Genomic DNA, 20,115 nt, shown 5'->3' on the forward strand with positions numbered 1-20,115 from the left:
CTCTTACCACTTTGCAGATTTAAACAATGGAAAGAAAAGCAGTCTTCTGTCTCTCTGGGTATTTATACATCAGCCTTGAATTTGGACTTCAGTCACAGAGGACCAGAAAACACATTGAGAAACTTGCACATCTATGTTAGTGGGCAATAAAAAGCCATTCTTTATAACCCAGATACAGAGATGGACAATTATATGGAAGAGTCCATTCCATGTCAGCTGTGATACTGTAGGAAACAGGAACATGGACAATAATGGAAAGTTCCAAAGATTTTTAAAGGACTATTTGAAGTCTTAGTTTTACCCAGGTGGGCACTTGGGAGATTTGAGACACTGGAGACCACACTGTCAAGTGGCCTGCTGCCGGAGCCCATGATGCTGGGGAGGTGAGGGCAAAAGGCGTTGCTTCATCCTCCAGTGTAGATGTCCACTTCACACTGGGTGCCTGTGGGCTCTGTGGGAGGGCATGTGGGGAGGGAGATGTCAGCATGGCCTTACAGCCATTCTAGAGGACATCACGGTCTCTTTCTCCTGGCATGTTGCACTTGTGCATTGTGGATAAAGACGGGAAAGTACACGGCCTCAAAACAAATTTCCATATCCTTTATGTTAGTGTTGAGTCTTTTAACCATTCTCATTTTGCTGTCCTCATCAAGCTACAGTGTAACAACAAGTTACAGAACCTGTGGCTGAGGGTGTAGGAAGAAAAAAATTCTCATGTGCCAAGCTATGTTACATGCTTTATATTCACTATTATTTTGAATCAAGAAGAAAATACTTCTGCAAGATTGCAAAAGAACAACTGGTGCCCTCAGAAGTAAGATTTGCTTAAGATCACTTAGCCAGCATATAAAGCAAAGAGCACTGAAATCATGCAGACTGATGGCACAGATGTTTCATCAATCACTATCTGATACGGTAGCCATGGGCTATGTGTGTCTGTTTAAATTAAAATCCAATGAAAGTTACAGGTTAAGTCCTCAGTTGCACTGGCCACTTTGCAAGTGCCAGTAGCCATCATTTCCAATACTGCAGTGGGTTCTATTAAACAGACCAGGCACAGAACATCTAGTAAGTTTTGTAAATACTTTTATCCAGCTTACTCACCTTTTGGAAAACGCAACACACTTTGTAAAGAACTTCATCTTATAGTAATATTCCACGAGATTCCCTTGAGCATAGACGTTGCCACGCTCCGCTGCTTCCCTCAGGCAGTGCAGGGCGGCCTCAGTATCCTGGCGAATACCTTGTCCATAGAAGTACATGAGCCCCAGGGCACCCTGGGACTCCAGGTTTCCATTGCCACAAGCTTCTGAATGCCAATAAAATGCCTAAGAAAAAGCACAATTCCATAGTATTCACCAGGTGGAATTTAATTCATCTCTAGGACACAGCTCCAGCCTCTTGAACACAGATCAGGCTGGCACCAGTTTCACAGGCCTCAGAGAGGGTGCTGAGGGAGGCTCCCCTTTTCTCTCCCCACAGCGCAGGCCAGGTCACTGGCTTGAGCTCAGCTATTCAGGTTTCGGGATTTTCAAGTTTTCCAGAGGAAGCACAGAGAAGGTGGGAAACAGGAGCCAAGTGTCTGAAAGGCTTTGTGAAGCGGCGCAGCAAGGAGACCAGCTGATGACGTTAGATGGCGGCCATCTCTCAGGCCCACCTGGAGCTCTGTCAGGACCAAAAACAACCAAGGACACAAACCTGCACGTGGCACATCTGCCCTGTGAGTCTGAGTTCACAGGGATTTCCAGGTAGCTGTTCAGCTATCTGCCAAGGATCTGGCGGTGGGGGGGGGGGGTGGGGGGTGGGGGGTAGGGGTGGGGGTGGGAGGGGTGGGGGGGGTGGCGGTGGGGGGAGGCCCAGGGAGCGGGTGGTGGTGGTTACGTGCCTCCTACAAGCTTGCCTTGAACGCCTCATTTCCTCCTCCCTGTAAGATTTCTTGGCAACAGCTCCCATCACTGATGATTAAGAGACTGTACTAACTCACCCTCCTCTTAACCTTTTATGGTAGAGTATATTGTAGGTGTGTTTCCCTCAGCACACAAAGTGCTCATATCTGTGGTCTCCTTTGGTAGAAGGAGGCAGCATTCGTGGTTGAAGAAAGGGCAAGATGAGCTTGGAGATCCTAATATGTAAGTTTCCTTTACATTTTAAAGAATTATGAGCTATACAGGACTACGTACTTATTCCTCACCATCCTCCATTCACAGAAGGAATAGTGAACCAAATATTAATCTACACATGATACTACAGTTTATCAAATGCACCGCTGTTACCTTCTCCAGCTCTCTGGGCTCCTTTGTTGAGTAATACAATCCTAGGATACTCTGAGCCTTCACACTAGCTTTTGGGTTTCCATTGTCTGCAGCAAAAAGCCACAGTCTAGAAGAGAAGGAGAAGGTGAGTTATTCTTTGTTTAGAACATTTGATTGAAACAAAATCTTGTTCTTAGGCCAGATTACCTTTCAGCTTCCTTGTCCGATCGTTTAACACCTTTTCCTTCATAATAAGCTCTTCCAAGGTTGTAAGCTGCTGCAAATTTTAAGTGTCTTGCTTTGGGGCATGGAGAATCAACAATTTTCTTCATATACTCCACTCCTTTTTCCTTCCACAAAGGAAAAGAACAAGACAGAAAGTCTCAGTTTAGTTTTACCCAAATTCCAGTTTAGTTTTACCAAAACTAAGTTTTCTGACAATGCCATGAAGCGTTCCCGCTCTGACATGATGCAGAGTCTCGAGTCTGTACCTAACAGTATGGTTGTCCTGGAGTTTGCAGAACTAGAAGTAAAATAAAAGTCCATCTCCCAAGTCAGCGTTCCTAGGAGCTCTGGGATGTAAGGCATTCCTCCCATATTACAGCTTCCACAATTGCATCACGTCTCAATGAGTGCCTTTGTCTCTTCTCATGGTCCTTATTTTGAATCAGCACAGTTCTTAGAACTTGTCAAAGTGTAAGAATAACCAGACACTTTCAAATTTTTAACCCTTACAGGATGCATGTGAGCCCTAAACCCTGTCTTCTTTAAGCACGCTTTCCCTAGCCGTGCTCAGTGATAAATTTATATCTACTACACTCATCTTCATATATGTCTGTGTAGTTACAAAACACAGACGACATCCTCAGTTCAGCTCAGTCACTCACTCATGTGACTCTTTGCAACCCCATGAATTGCAGCACGCCAGGCTTCCCTGTCCATCACCAACTCCCAGAGTTCACTCAAACTCACATCCATCAAGTCGGTGATGCCATCCAGCCATCTCATCCTCTATCATCCCCCTTCTCTTCCTGCCCCTAAATCCCTCCCAGCATCAGAGTCTTTTCCAATGAGTCAACTCCTCGCACGAGATGGCCAGAGTACTGGAGTTTCAGCTTTAGCATCATTCCTTCCAAAGAACACCCAGGACTGATCTCCTTCAGAATGGACTGGTTGGATCTCCTTGCAGTCCAAGGAACTCTCAAGAGTCTTCTCCAACACCACATTTCAAAAGCATCAATTCTTTGGCACTCAGCCTTCTTCACAGTCCAACTCTCACATCCATACATGACTACTGGAAGAACCATAGCCTTGACTAGATGGACCTTTGTTGGCAAAGTAATGTCTGCTTTTGAATATGCTATCTAGGTTGGTCATAACTTTCCTTCCAAGGAGTGTCTTTTAATTTCATGGCTGCAATCACCATCTGCAGTGATTTTGGAGCCCCCCAAAATAAAGTCTTTGACACTGTTTCCCATCCTAACTGCTAATAAAAGGCTTGCCCTGCCTCCAAAAACCCAGACACTAACTGTTTACCAAACCAGGTTCCTCTTGCCCAATGCCCAGCAAGCCAAAACACTGAGACACCAAGGTTTGCAGCAAGGAGGGTTTACAAGGCAGCCAAGTAGATGGGAGAACAAATCTCAGATTCCTGCATACAAGAGGTTTTGAGTATTTATGGGATGAAGAAAGCAGCCACTGGAGGCCTGGGGCGCATGGGGAAAAGTGACTGGAAAAAGGTGTGGGAGTCTTTGTTCTGTGCAAGTGTACCTAAGCTATAGGGCTCCGCATGTTCAAAAGGTCACCAAGCAATGGATACTTGGGCATGCCCAGATGAAGGGCCAATGGTTCCATCCCGTCTGAACCAGCTCAGCTCGAAGGAGACATACCTGACTCCAGGTTCCTAAAAGGAGCTCGGGCAAGCATCTTGTTTAGGCTACATGCTGCCTGGGAGACATACCAGTCTTCAAAGCACCTGGATTAGTGAAGGCAATCGAAATGGATTTGAACGTGGTTTCAGTCCCCGCCTTACCTTTTGACCGTTTCTCACTCTTGAGGAAAAGGGGCAAGGACAGCTCTGGCTAATTCCTGCTGAAAAGGCCTAACATGGGCCTGAATCAGTCTCTTAAGCACTTATTTGAGAATATGTTCCTGGTTTCAAGTGAACATCTTTTTTAATGTGGATGATTTTTAAAGTCTTTATTGAATTTGTCATGACATTGCTTCCGTTTTATGCTTTGGCTTTTGGGCTGGGAGGCATGTGGGGTCTTAGCTCCCCAACCGGGAATCAGACCCACACTCCCAACACTCGGAGGTGAAATCTCAACTGAATCACCAGGCAAGTCCCTCAAGTTAACATTGTGATCCCAAACAAATATCACTTATGCACCAGCTGTCAGGGTATTCACAGGCCCAACACTGGTAATAAAAATTGTAGATAAATATGTAGCAAGTTGGGAGTGGGGACAACTATGTACCCTCTGAGGGCACACAGAATACCAGACATGTTAAAACTTAAGACTCTCATCCTTGGGGATTTTAACTGGGACACAGCGAGCCAGGGATCTCTGTCTAATAATACTTTTTACCTATTGGAGTGTCTTGATCATTATCAGTTGACGGAAACACTCAGATAATATGGAAGGGACACAGGCTGGGAAAGTAAAGTGTGGTTTCTGAAATATCCTCACCAAACAGAACCTTGGCAAGGGGAGATGCCAAAGGTTTGGTTTTGTTTTTTTATTCTGAGGACAAGAGGAGAAGACCAAATTTTCACTTAGTCAAGAAAATACAAAGGATAGGAAATTTACTGATTAGCCTAATTCAACAGTCACACCTAAGTCACAGTGAAGTTAGGGATGGTCAACAATTAATGACAGACACAACTAAGGGGTCAACATGATCAAATACAGAAGGTTTTGGATGACAGCCAAAAGGTAGAGAAATTACCTACTTTTGCCAAAGACTGAAAAATTCTGATCACTGAACTATCCTTCCGAGCCTGGGAGGTTATAAACAAAGAGAAAGCGGAACAAAAAACAATCCGATAACTAATGAGTTATTTAAATTGCTCTCTGAATTTTACTTTCTCAAGCCCACCACCACAGCAACCCCATTCACCTTTCTTTCCTCTTAAGTTCCTCAAGAGAAACTTAAGATCTGTTGGGGGTTCACTGGCCCCCTGGGAGCGGCTGGGGTTGATATTCCTGCTGCAGCGTGGTTTCCCTCTCCTGGCCAGTTCCTCATAAGGTCCCGGTTGTTGAAGATGGAGCTGGGCTTCACAATGTTTATTCGCCACAACTTCAGTCTAGAGGTTCATTATCTCCTCCTTTAAGAACTTCTGAAAGGGGTTTTGCTGTGCATCCAAAGCTGAGGACCCAAATATGCAGAAGCCGGCCACTCCCAGAGATTCCTGCAGCAGTCTCTTGGTGGGGGCTGAAGCTCTGCCTAGAGCTCCCCTTCTGTCAGAGGGCAAGTCTCTGTCCTTATGAGACAAATATCAAAATCCAAATATTTACCAGAGGGCTGAGAACTCTGCTTTTTCTTGGATACCTGATAGCCTCGTTCAACCAAAAAGGCTGAAATCAAAATCATGTTCTGGCAACTTCGCTGGTGGTACAATGGATAGGAACCTGCTTGCCAGTGTAGAGCACACAGGTTGGGTCCCTGGTCTCGGAGCAACTAAGCCCATGTGCCAACAGCTATTGAGCCTGTGCTCTAGAGCCTGGGAGCTGCAACTACTGAAGGCCGCACGCCTAGAGCCCATGCCCAGCAATGGGAGAAGCCACCGCAATGAGAAGCTCAAGCACTACAACGAAGAGGAGCCCCTGCTCACCGCCAGCAACAAAGACCCAGCATAGCCAAAAAAATAAAGAAATAAAAATCATATTCTGGTCTCAAGTGTCCTTTGTCTTACTGGTAATCTGAATACCATCCTACCTCCCTCATTTAGTTGAGGGTCCCTTAATCTTTTGCCACGATTTCTCCAAATATGATCGCTGAAGTTTTAAATCCTTGAGGAAGTACTGTCTGGCAGTACTGTTGTTTACCTTAGTATCAGATCTTCCCACTTGAAAGCAAACAACTCTTAGGATTTAAAACAAGGACGTGCAAGAAAAATCATCTGTCACCTCTCATGCAGTAGACCCACACTTTGCGGACAGATCAGTGGCAGTGCAGGGCTTAGGGACTGCCCCATGAGCCTCTTTTACAATCTGACTGCTCTTAAATCTTGTACAAGCTGACTTCAGGTGATGCCCTAACTTATATAGGCCTAGCTCTCTGCTCTTGCTGATCTCTTGTCCACCCAGGCCTCTGGACTCTTCTTTGCAATCTCTCCTGGAATAGCTGCAGGCTCTTCTCTTTGGGGTACAGCCTGCAATTTGCAAGCCTGCTCTGGTGGCACTTTAATGCTCATTTGCCCAGGTGCAAAGGTAACTCTGGTATTTAGTAAATCTCTCAGATGGGGAATGGGACATTCAGGCATATATATAAAGTTATGCTTTTTCCCCATCTGACAGTCTAGCTCCTGGAAAAAAAAAAAAAAGGCATTTTCAAGGCTTGTTTGGACACCTCAGCTCAATCCCCAGTAGCCAATTCCTAACATTTAGACAGTCAGACACACATGGACAAGCAAGACTAAAACAAAACTATGGCCCTGGGCCTGTGACCCAGATACAGAGGCCTGTAACTGTCTGTACTGTCTGCCAAAGTCCCTCCAAGTGGGCCTCTGGTCCATGATCCATTCAGGGTTGCAAAGACAATCTAGGCATAGTTATGTTTCTTTAACGAAGTTACTCACCCAAAGAAATCTTCCAAAGCCCAAAACCTCCAAAATATGTTACTGAAAATCAGGTCTGACTGCTCACTGCTCAGAAGCCAATACTTGACAGAAAAGTCTGGTGGAAAGGAAAGTTTTTTTTTATTCTGGAGGCCAGCAGTGGGAGAGAACGGTGGACTCAAGTCTGAAAGCCAACTCCTCACTGACAATCAGCAGGCAAGAACTTTTATAGTTGGAGAGGGGGCCGCATGCAGAATAGCACCGTCAGTTCTGACAGTCATCTTGAAATTGGTCATGAAGTGGTATGGTCAGTGTCATCTTGATTGTTTTAAGTACACTTAATCTTCAGTTCCAGGGTTTGTTTGTTCCCATTTCTTTGGGGCCAGTTCTCATGGCTAGTCTGGTCATCATGTATTTAACTTCTTCCACCTGGTGGCAGTTTCAGTGGCTACGAAACAGCTCAAAGGCTGTGGTTTAGAATATTACCTGTAGCCCTTGAGGAGGAACTGAAGGGCCCTGGCTTCGTTTAATGACTGAAGTAGTGTAATTTGGTCTTGTTTTCCTTTGCTTCAACATTTTCATTTCTCTGAATTCATTCTTTGACGGAAGTTTTTCTCCACACTAAAGGCAGGCAGAGGATGCGGGGATGGGGAGCAAGGGCCATAGGGTCTGCTCGTCCCCAGGTCCTCAGCGCCTGCAAGGGGCTAACGAGCCACAGGTGAAAGGTTTATTTTTACTTACCTCTTGGCTGGCTCACCACATCTGTTACCAAGCTAGATTTGTCTTGCCAGACACACTGTAAGCCAAACGCTGAGACACAAAGGTCTGCAGCAAAAAGAGGGTTTATTTGCAAGGCAGTCAAACCAGAAGACAGGAAGAACAAACCTCAAACCAGCTTCCCAAGGCAAGTGGCTCCAGGTAGTCACAGGATAATGAATAACACAGCATGGCAGTTGGAGGTGTGGGGAGCGTGGAGGGTATGGGAAAGGTGCGGTGACTGATGGATAATTTTCGCTCGGTGCAGGTGTAACTAAGCTACAGGCTTCGGCACATTTAAAAGATCACCAAGCAATGGACACCTGTGGATGCCTAGCTGGAGGGTGGGGGGCCCGATCCAGTCTCAACCAGCTGCTCAAACTAGATGCAGCTGACTCCCAGTTTCTAGACAACCATTTGGGTAATGGTTGATGGTTTATGCTCATGCTGCCTGGAGGGCATGTTAGCTTTAAAACAACCTTGACAAATGAAGGCAGGTGAAATGGACTTAATCCTCAGTTTCAAAACCTTCAAAAGTCACTCCAAAGAAAAAAATTATATTTAACACTCATGTACAGTTGTGTACACTTCATTCTAACTTTTACCCCTCACTGCTCTCTCAAAATGCTGTTCTTGGCTAAACACCACAGTAAAAGATGAGAAAATGAAGTGTTTTACTGAGTCCCAGATCACATGGATCTATTTCTGTGAGTGTGTGAAGTAGATGTCTACTATTCCCCTCCCCAGCTTGTTAGTAAGAGAGAACTTAGGGTACAACTAGACTGGAGTGACAGGTTTGTGCAAATCCTCCCACAGATGGCAGTGATTAAACTGGGACCAACATATAGAACCACTTATTAAAGGCACTAGGAAGTTTACCAAAGCAAACATAAACTGGAAAAGGAATAACTCTTGAAAACTGCAACTGAAAGCGATCCTTGAAATTCAGTAAACCCCAGAGAGGATACACAAAAACCCTCTCCGAGGCACACATCATAGTCAAACTGCTGAAAGCTACAGACACCTTGCAAGCAGCCAGAGAAAAAGGCCACATTACATACAGGAAACATAATACAGAGCTTCCCTGGTGGTTCAGATGGTAAGGTATCTGCCTGCAATGCAGGAGACAGGGGTTTGATCCCTGGGTTGGGAAGATCCCCTAGAGAAGGGAAGGACAACCCACTCCAGTATTCTTGCCTGGAGAACTCCATGGACAGAGGAGCCTGAGGGGCTATAGTACATGGAGTCACAAACAATCGGACACGACTGAGTGACTAACACACAATACCAACACACAAACAGACTGACTTCTCATGAGAAACCAGGAGATTTTAGAATGGCATTTTTAAAGTGGAGTAAGAAAGACCTCAACACCAAAACAATTCATTAGAAATGAAGGTAGATTGAAGACATTTTCAGGTACTCACAATTGGAGATAACTCATCACCTGCACATTATACAAAAAATGCTCTTTAAAGGAAGTTTTTCAGGTGGAAAAGAAATGGAATACAGTGCCAAATGGGAACCCACCTTGATAGGAAGGACTGAAGAGCCCCAGAAATGGTAAATATGTACAAATATAAAAGATAAACAGCCACATCTATACATCAGTTCAGTTCAGTTCAGTCACTCAGTCGTGTCCGACTCTTTACAACCCCATGAATCGCAGCACACCAGGCCTTCCTGTCTATCACCAACTCCCGGAGTTCACTCAGATTCACATCCATCGAGTCAGTGATGCCATCCAGCCATCTCATCCTAGGTAGTCCCCTTCTCCTCCTGCCCCCAATCCCTCCCAGCATCAGAGTCTTTTCCAGTGAGTCAACTCTTCGCATGAGGTGGCCAAAGTACTGGAGTTTCAGCTTTAGCATCATTCCTTCCAAAGAAATCCCAGGGCTGATCTCCTTCAGAATGGACTGGTTGGATCTCCTTGCAGTCCAAGGGACTCTCAAGAGTCTTCTCCAACACCACAGTTCAAAAGCATCAATTCTTCGGTGCTCAGCCTTCTTCACAGTCCAACTCTCACATCCATACATGACTACTGGAAAAACCACAGCCTTGACTAGACGGACCTTAGTCGGCAAAGTAATGTCTCTGCTTTTGAATATGCTATCTAGGTTGGTCATGACTTTTCTTCCAAGGAGTAAGCGTCTTTTAATTTCATGGCTGCAATCACCATCTGCAGTGATTTTGGAGCCCAAAGAAATAAAGTCTGACACTGTTTCCACTGTTCTCCATCTGTTTCCCATGAAGTGATGGGACCAGATGCCATGATCTTAATTTTCTGAATGTTGAGCTTTAAGTCAACTTTTTCACTCCCCTCTTTCACTTTCATCAAGAGGCTTTTCAGTTCCTCTTCACTTTCTGCCATTATGGTGGTGTCATCTGCATATCTGAGGTTATTGAGATTTCTCCCAGCAATCTTGATTCCAGCTTGTGTTTCCTCCAGTCCAGCGTTTCTCATGATGTACTCTGCATATAAGTTAAATAAGCAGGGTGACAATATACAGCCTTGACGTACTCCTTTTCCTATTTGTTACCAGTCTGTTGTTCCATGTCCAGTTCTAACTGTTGCTTCCTGACCTGCATACAGATTTCTCAAGAGGCAGGTCAGGTGGTTAGGTATTCCCATCTCTCTCAGAATTTTCCACAGTTTATTGTGATCTACACAGTCAAAGGCTTTGGCATAGTCAATAAAGCAGAAATAGATGTTTTTCTGGAACTCTCTTGCTTTTTCCATGATCCAGCAGATGTTGGCAATTTGATCTCTGGTTCCTCTGCCTTTTCTAAAAACAGCTTGAACATCAGGAAGTTCACGGTTCACGTATTGCTGAAGCCTGGCTTGGAGAATTTTGAGCATTACTTTACTAGCATGTGAGATGAGTGCAATTGTGCAGTAGTTTGAGCATTCTTTTGCATTGCCTTTCTTTGGGATTGGAATGAAAACTGACCTTTTCCAGTCCTATGGCCACTGCTGAGTTTTCCAAATTTGCTGGCATGTTGAGTGCAGCACTTTCACAGCATCATCTTTCAGGATTTGAAATAGCTCAACTAGAATGCCATCACCTCTACTAGCTTTGTTCATAGTGATGCTTTCTAAGGCCCACTTGACTTCACATTCCAGGATGTCTGGCTCTAGATGAGTGATCACACCATCGTGATTATCTGGGTCACTTGTGTGTATTTATTTTTTCCTCTCAATTTCTTTCCAAAGATATATGATTAAAGTAAACATAACTATTTTGTATTTGGGGATTTATAATGTAAATTTCAAGACATTTCAGGTCTACCACACAAAGCACATTTGCTTCAACCAGACTCTGGGCCAAATTAGTCTCAAGAACAACTCAGTAAATTTATAAAGTGATAAAAATTAAAAGAATTTGCTCTTTGTTCCTTTACCTTGGGGTTAACTGAAGAGACTTACAGAAGCCATCTTCCTTTTTGCTCCTCTTGTCTCCAACTCCACTCTACTTTGTGGAGTTGCCATATCCCAACCCACTGAATCTACCCATTTTCCTTATCTTTCCACACCTTCATGTTCTTCCCACATTACCAGCTTATTCTATATCTGTCACTGTCCTCATTCCTTTGTCCCTCTTTCCCTCCATGACACTCACTCATGAGGCACATACCCTATTTCTCCCTACTCTGCTGTACTTAAACCATTGAACATGGCTGGAAAAAAAATAACCATACTAACAGGTCCTTCTTAAAATTTATGACTACAAATTTTAGAGCAAGCTCTCAGCCCTCACAAGTAATACTATCAATTTGTTTCAACAATAGTCTCTCCCACTTATCTTGAAGAGGGGATACTATTTCAAACCTTCTTTCTCTTCAAACTTCTGCTCTCCCTGCTCCCACTCCTCAGCCTCAGCTCATGGCTTCGATTTTTAAAATATTTTTTTTATAAAAAGTATGGAACAGTTCATGAGTTTGTGTGTCATCTTTGCACAGGCTCTGCATACATGCTGCTAAAGCAAACACATGGCCTCACTTTTATTTCACTGAGAAAACAGAAAGAATGGAAAGTAACACCAAATCTATGAATTTGATTCATAGATTCAAATCTGATTCATCATTTAGGGAGAGGCAGACAGCTGGCTATGTGGATCTCAGAATTAGTTTCTGGTATGAAGACAATGATCAGATCACTTTTAAAAGTGTCAGCCATGGGACTGGATGAGCCTACTCAAGGAGAGAGTGAAAGGAGAAGGAGGCAGGAAGGGCTGAGGCCAAGGTTCTGACATATTTCAACATTAGATGGGAGAGAAGCAGCTAGCACAAGGGTCTGAGGAGCGGCTGTGAAGAGGCAAACAGAAAAAACTGTATTTCAGATATACAAACAATGGTAGAATGATGTGTGCGAAGTATGAGGGAGTATCAGATGAACTAAAGATATCTCAGATGCTAAGGGGGGAGGGTGTTGCAAGGAGGGTGTGGTCAGCTGTATTAAATTTGGAGTAAATGCAGGCAATGTAGTAATGGATAATGTAGGTTACTAAACTTTCAAAAATTAAACTATACATAGGTTACAATGAGTATCTTACAATTAATGCAAATATTTATTTTTACCATTCATTTCATCATAGGGTACAATGATTATAAATATGGAAAAATGAAGAATTTCAGGAATTGGAGTATGGTCCTCATTATTAGCTTTATACAAGATAAAGTCAGGGAGGAAAATGCTTCTTGGACACTTACTCCATGTGCCTTGTGTTAGTTATTTTTATGTGTTGTCATCCAATCTCATTAACAACTATGTGAGTTAGGTTAATGAGTTTTAATTTTTATGCTGCCTCCAATGGATTAACCTGGTAATGTATCCTTAAAGCTTTGTACTGATAAAAGTTCTGAGACCATGTCTGGACTTAGTTACTCTTTGTAGCTGATTGGGTTGTACTCAATCATCAAGGCTGGCCATGACCAAAGGCTAGGGGAAAATGACAGATGTATCTCTGAGGTTATTTATCTTCATTTTACAAATAAGGACACTAAAGCTAGAAAAGTTGGCTTCAAGCTCAACATTCAGAAAATTAAGATCATGGCATCCGGTCCCATCACTCCATGGGAAATAGATGGGGAAACAGTGGAAACAGTGTCAGACTTTATTTTTGGGGGCTCTAAAATCACTGCAGATGGTGACTGCAGCCATGAAATTAAAAGATGCTTACTCCTTGGAAGAAAAGTTATGACCAACCTAGATAGCATATTCAAAAGCAGAGACATTACTTTGCCAACAAAGGTCCATCTAGTCAAGGCTATGGTTTTTCCAGTAGTCATGTATGGATGTGAGAGTTGGACTGTAAAGAAGGCTGAGCACCGAAGAATTGATGCTTCTGAACTGTAGTGTTGGAAAAGACTCTTGAGAGTCCCTTGGACTGCAAGGAGATCCAACCAGTCCATTCTGAAGGAGATCAGCCTGAGATTTCTTTGGAAGGAATGATGCTAAAGCTGAAACTCCAGTACTTTGGCCACCTCATGCGAAGAGTTGACTCATTGGAAAAGACTCTGACGCTGGGAGGGATTGGGGGCAGGAGAAGAAGGGGACGACCGAGGATGAGATGGCTGGATGGCATCACTGACTCGATGGACGTGAATCTGAGTGAACTCCGGGAGTTGGTGATGGACAGGGAGGCCTGGTGTGCTGTGATTCATGGGGTCGCAAAGACTCTGACACAACTGAGCGACTGAACTGAACTGAAAGCTAGAAATAAGTTTCCCAAGATTGTAGTGCTAATAGGTGGCGAAACCAAGATTTGAAACCAGTCGTAAAGCCAAAATTTGAAAGCCTGATGTACTTTCACATTTTAGAATTTGTAATAGACCTGTATAGACAGGACACTTCGCAAGTGAATACAGGGAAATTAAATTCTAAGTATCTTTGAAAATTTTAAAAATAAATTTCATACGAAATTTCTTTTTAAGATGAGGCAAAAAAAGGGGAAAGAATTTAAAAATGAAAACCATAAAGCATAGAGAAAATTGTATTACTGATCTCCAAATCTCATAATTTAACTTATTCTTTCATCTTTGAGCATGACAAAAATATGAGGCCTAAAAATACTATTGATATACAATAGATTATTAGACAAGTATTTAAATGAAAATGTAGACTATTATCTATTGACAATGAAGGACATTCAAAACACAGGTGGAAAAAAAAGATTACAATACAGTATGTATACTTGGCCTTATATTTAAAAATGTAGGTGTGTATACACATAATTTTTTTCTGCATAGGGTAATACATGAAAGAATATACTCTAAAATAATAACTATAATAACTTCATATTTGATAGGAAAATTTGGAGTGATCTTAATTTTGCTTATTTTCTAACTTCTCTCCATGTTCATGTAGCTTTAAAGTAACCTTTAAGAAGAAAGGAAAACATTTTAAAACATAAATGTTATTGATGGCTAATGGTAGCAAGGAGGGGGCAAAAAGAAATTTTGTTTTCATGTAAATGCTGAAAGAACAGATAATTATTTAAATATGAGTACTGCTGCTGCTGCTGCTAAGTCGCTTCAGTTGTGTCTGACTCTGTGCGACCCCATAGACGGCAGCCCATCAGGCTTCCCCGTCCCTGGGATTCTCCAGGCAAGAACACTGGAGTGGGTTGCCATTTCCTTCTCTAATGCATGAAAGTGAAAAGTGAAAGTGAAGTCGCTCAGTCATGTCCGACTCTTAGCGACCCCATGGACTGTAGCCTACTGGGCTCCTGCGTCAAGAGTATTGGAATGGGGTGCCATTGCCTTCTCCGAAATATGAGTACAGATATGTATTATTAAAATATAAATAATTTTAAATATTACGAATAATCCAGAAACCATGAGATCTTAAACACTGAACAAAACAATCACTTACAGAGTCTGTGGCTGTCCCCAGGCCATCATAATACATCACTCCTAGCTGGTAAGTTGCCTGATGATCCTTTTCCTTGATTTCTTCAAACTGTTCTAATGCTTCTTCATACCATCCCTGTAAGCTCCCGGGAAATATTGAATTATTTTCTTTATTATCTTAAAGTAATCACAGATACTTAGTTCCCACCTAAATCTAGCTAGCAGCACCAAATAAAACAAAAAAAGACAGAAAGAAAATTATAGAATTTACAAGTGAGCCATTGACAACAACCAACACACTATAAAAATCAGTAAAATAAACCTAAGCATGGTAACTGAGGGAAGTAATGAGGAGGAACCTAGGAGAGGCTTTCTTTGACTTTCACTCTTATTCTTGGCTATTACTGAACTACCCTCTAATGATAGCCTAGCTCGGTACTCATCCCAGCCTGCCATATCACTCATCACTCCCAGAATCTGAGAAACTTCAGAGTTGGGGCCAAAGTATCTGAGAAAAGATAAGCATCAGGACATCTATTATTATTAAATATCCACTCTACTATGGCTTTTCCAGTTTTGCCATTTTCTAGCTAAAGAAGACACAGAAAAGCAAATGTGTGATTCTCAAAAATTATTCTTCCTCCCATATGTCCTATAGAAACCTCCATGTCACAAGTCATTCATTTAAGTCTCCTTAGCATCATAGGATATAATAAGAAATATGCTAAAGTGTAAGGAACAAACATGGAGCTTGTATCTTAATCCTCCATGGAAAATGCCTTAAAGAATAAATCATTTGAAACAATGGAAAAAGAGTCTCTGAGTTGAAAGGTCAATACTAGGATGAGAAGGCCTGACAAAAACAACTTTTGGAAAACACAGAAACTACTGAATTTCTCTTTTCCTAAACTGTAATTAATCAACAAATTGATAAAATTAATAAAAATTGCACCAAAATGCTAACAATAAGTAAATGACTTGTAAAGCCATTCTCTTTTCTGGCTAATGTTTGGCCAAGATATGAAGGCTGGAAAACTCAGAATACTCTATACAGAGAAAGAGAAGAGAGGACCTTACAGTTCTTGTGATTTTAAATGTCATATACATGCTGGAAAAATCTCAGATATATATTTACTTTCTGACTTTTCTTTTGAGATCTAGAGTATTACATGTAGTTTCTACTTTGAAACCTTATAGTTGGATGACGATGGGGAATCTTAAACATAAAATGTCCAAAAACTGAACTCTTGATGGTTTCCTCAAAACTCACCCACTTCTCCATTTTTCAGTCCATGCCACCATTCCTTGTATCTCCAAAATAAATCCAGGACCCAGTTCCACTGCCACCACTCTGGTCAAGACCACCATCCTCTCTTGCCCCAACTAGTATAATTTCTCTCTAAAACTGGTCTTGGTTCTATGCGTCCCTTCCAGTCCATTCATCACAGTCTCAAAACACTTCCAACAGCTTCTCACTACTTTTGAAACAAAGTTTGTCTAGAGCCCTTCAGTTCAGTCACTCAGTCGTGTCCGACTTTTTGCAACCCCATGGACTGCAGCATGCCAGGCCTCCCTGTCTATCACCCACTCCTGGAGCTTGCTCAAATGCATGTCCATTGAGTCAGTGATGTCATCCAACCATCTCATCCTCTACCATCCCCTTCTCCTCCCACCTTCAATCTTTCCTAGCATCAGGGTCTTTTCCAGTGAGTTAGTTCTTCACATCAGGTGGCCAAAGTATTGGAGTTTCAGCTTCAGCATCAATCCTTCTAATGAATATTCAGGACTGATTTCCTTTATGATGGACTGGTTGGATCTCCTTGCAGTCTGAGGGACTCTCAAGAGTCTTCTCCAACACCATAGTTCAAAAGCATCAATTCTTTGGCGCTCAGCTTTCTTTATAGTCCAACTCTCACATCCATATGTGACTACTGGAAAAACCATATCTATAACAAGATGGAGCTTGTTGGCAAAGTATTGGAGTTTCAGCTTCAGCATCAATCGTTCTAGTGAATATTCAGGACTGATTTCCTTTAGCATGGACTGGTTGGATCTCCTTACAGTCCAAAGGACTCTCAAGAGTTTTCTCCAACACCACAGTTCAAAAGCATCAATTCTTCCACATTCAGCTGTCTATGGGATCGCACAGAGTTGGACACGACTGAAGTGACTTAGCTGCAGCAGCTTTCTTTATAGTCCAACTCTCACATCCATACATGTCCACTGGAAAAACCATAGCCTTGACTAGATGGACCTTTGTTGGCAAAGTAATGTCTCTGCTTTTTAATATGCTCTCTAGGTTGGTCATAAGTTTTCTTCCAAGGAGCAAGCATCTTTTAATTTTATGGCTGCAGTCACCATCTGCAGTGATTTTGGAGACCCCCAAAGTAAAGTCTGTCACTGTTTCCATTGTTTCCCATCTATTGGCCATGAAGTGATGGGACCGGATGCCATGATCTTAATTTTCTGAACGTTGAGCTTTAAGCCAACTTTTTCACTCCCCTCTTTCACTTTCATCAAGAGGCTCTTTAGTTCTTCTTTGCTTTCTGCCATAAGGGTGCTGTCATCTACATATCTGAGTTATTGATATTTCTCCCGGCAATCTTGATTTCAGCTTGTGCTTCATCCAGCCCAGCATTTCTCATGATGTACTCTGCATATAAGTTAAATAAACAGGGTGACAATATACAGCCTTAATGTACTCCTTTTCCTATTTGGAACCAGTCAGTTGTTCCATGTACAGCTCTAACTATTGCTTTTTGACCTGCATACAGATTTCTCAAGAGGCAGGTCAGGTGGTCTGGTATTCCCATCTCTTTCAGAATTTTCCACAGTTTGTTGTGATCCACACAGTCAAAGGCTTTGGTATAGTCAATAAAGCCATAGTAGATGTTTTTCTGGAACTCTCTTGCTTTTTCCATGATCCAGCGGATGTTGGCAATTTGATCTCTGATTCCTCTGCCTTTTCTAAATCCAGCTTGATCATCTGGAAGTTCACGGTTCATGTACTATTGAAGCCTGGCTTGGAGAATTTTGAGCATCACTTTGCTAATGTGTGAGATGAGTACAATTGTGCAGTAGTTTGAGCATTCTTTGGTATTGCCTTTCTTTGGGATTGAAATGAAAACTCACCTTTCCAGTCCTGTGGTCACTGCTGAGTTTTCCAAATTTGCTGGCATATTGAGTGCAGCACTTTCACAGCATCATCTTTTAGGATTTGAAATGGCTCAACTGGAATTACATCACCTCCACTAGCTTTGTTCGTAGTGATGCTTCCGAAGGCCCACTTGACTTTGTATTCTATTCACATTGTAGAGTTCACCAAAGTCTTCATCTCAGAAATGTTGCATTTGTTTCCCCTTCTACCTGGAATGTACTTTCCTGTGGCTGTTTGCATTGCCCGTTTCCTTAAGTTTCAGTTTCAACAACAGGTCTTTCTTCCCTACCCCTAAGTTATTCTCTATCAGAGTAGCCAGTTAATTGCTTTCATAGTATTTTTAATTTATTTGTAATCATATATTAACTTGTTTTCCTACTCTTGACTATAAGCTCCATAAAATGGGGACCATTCTAATTCCCTCACCACTGTATAGTTAGTACCTCGCATAATAGTAGCAAATACTTATAAAGCACTTATCAAGTGGCAGGCCCTATTAGTCAGTATTTTTACAATTAATATATCCTCATAATAGCTCTATGGCACACATATTATTACCCTTCCTTTAGAGATGAGGAAACTGAGGCACTCAGAGGTTAAGCCTTTGTGTCCAAGGGTATAGTTAACAAGCAATAGAACCGCAATTGAACCCATGCTCAAAGCTGAAAAATCATTTCTTAAACATTATGCTACGTGATCCTCAGAGTGACAGGTACATGATGAGTCCTCAACAAATATTTGTTGTCAGAATGAAGGAAGGAGCTATAAAAAGATTAGCAAGTGGGATATAGGTGAAGGGTGCCCAAGCATTCAAGAGATAGTGAGGGGCTGGGGACAGCTGGTCCCTTTTTGCATCTTCCCTTGGGGTTCAATGAACAATTGAAGCTATCTTGCTGAAGCTGGAGTGTTATCTTGCACAGGTGTACCTAGACCTACTTTGTAAATCTCACCATAATGTGGATAAAGAGGGAAATTCTCTCCTTAATCCATAGAGAAACTTACTTAAAGCTACCTTTAAGTACTATTAACTGATAAGAATCAGGATTTTTAATTGTTAATAATAAGAAAATATTTTACAAATGACACTGAATATTTTAGCAAAATATAAAAATTAGACTTTTTATTTATTATGTGCAAATGGATTTCATAACAAAATGACTCCCATAAATGACATTTATTAGAATGACTTATGGAGAAAGGTTGAATAGCTCTGTAAGCTGGGACCAACATATCATGCTCAAAGCCACAAAAACAATCTAGGGAATTTGACAGAGCTTCCCTAGCTTAACAATGGTAAGGAACTCTATAGGAAACTTTGCTATGAAGATCTAACAATGGCTTTATATGAAATGAAAACAAATCCACAATAACTGGTACCTCTTCAAAATACAGTTGACCTCGTAGAAAATATGCCATAGTATCCCCTCTTCTTATCCTTTCCTTCAAAAGCTGCAAGGCCTTATCCACCAAATTAGCATGGCTGTAATGATCTGGTTTTTAAAAAAGTAAAGAATTCCATTTTTACCCATACAATGTGAATTTTTTCTCTTAAAGTAATAAAGTTTATAGAATTCATCTGACACTGTTTATACTGGTTTCCTTCCTAGTTCTCATTCCTAAAACTGACCTCCTTAGTTCAAGGAAAAAGCACCACCTTAGAAAAAAGAAAGTGCTATCACAATACCAGACATTGTACCTTATATAATTAAGAAGTGTATTGGTGGGCTGTCAAACTAACCCTCTTTCCTACTAGGCAGGAGCTCTAGCAATGTAGTCTGTGTGGAATTCTTTAGACAAAGCTGGCCTCTGTGTGAAATTCTTAATTTCAGTCTTAATTAGAGCTACTCTAACTAAATGAGCTAACCATCCCCAATTTTTTTTAGGTCTATAGAAAAAGAAATGGTAGCTTTAAATGCCTATTTCAAATAAAGTATGGTACCGTCCTCTCTAACAGAAGTGACATCTGGCTTCTTTTTTCAAGAAGGGTGTTCTAAAGTCCTGAGAGTAAAACCAGGAGCAGGATCTCATGATGAAACTTCTTCATTGATGATCTGCTACCAGATAAGCTGGGTAGCAATTCCACAAATCCTTACAGAAAAGCTAGTAAGGACTGTAAACCACTTCCTTGCCAGGAATAAGACTCATATTTCCTGTCTCTTTTGCTCTGGTGTACGTAATTAACTTTAAGTGAAAATACTATCAGGACTTGTACCAGTCTTTTCCTTTCTCCACTGGAAGATTTTTGCATTCTTAGCAGCGAAGTGGGATAGGGAAGTATAAGAGGGGTTCTTGGGCAACTTTTCACTGGTCAACTTCAT

The 20,115-nt window shown here is 41.9% G+C and overlaps 1 protein-coding gene across 1 annotated transcript; it reads right to left on the minus strand.

Annotated features, from left to right (window-relative positions):
• Window positions 1-1,100: 1,100 nt before the first annotated feature.
• LRP2BP (LRP2 binding protein) lies at window positions 1,101-20,115 on the minus strand. The gene is made up of 6 exons (XM_069573276.1): window positions 20,010-20,115; window positions 19,175-19,287; window positions 14,663-14,776; window positions 2,460-2,602; window positions 2,274-2,379; window positions 1,101-1,328 (listed from the first exon to the last, which is right to left on the minus strand). The coding sequence occupies exons 1-6, from the start codon at window positions 20,113-20,115 to the stop codon at window positions 1,101-1,103; spliced, it is 810 nt and encodes a 269-aa protein (XP_069429377.1).

The sequence above is a fragment of the Ovis canadensis genome, chromosome 26 (assembly GCF_042477335.2).
Source record: "Ovis canadensis isolate MfBH-ARS-UI-01 breed Bighorn chromosome 26, ARS-UI_OviCan_v2, whole genome shotgun sequence".
Lineage (NCBI taxonomy): Eukaryota > Metazoa > Chordata > Mammalia > Artiodactyla > Bovidae > Ovis > Ovis canadensis.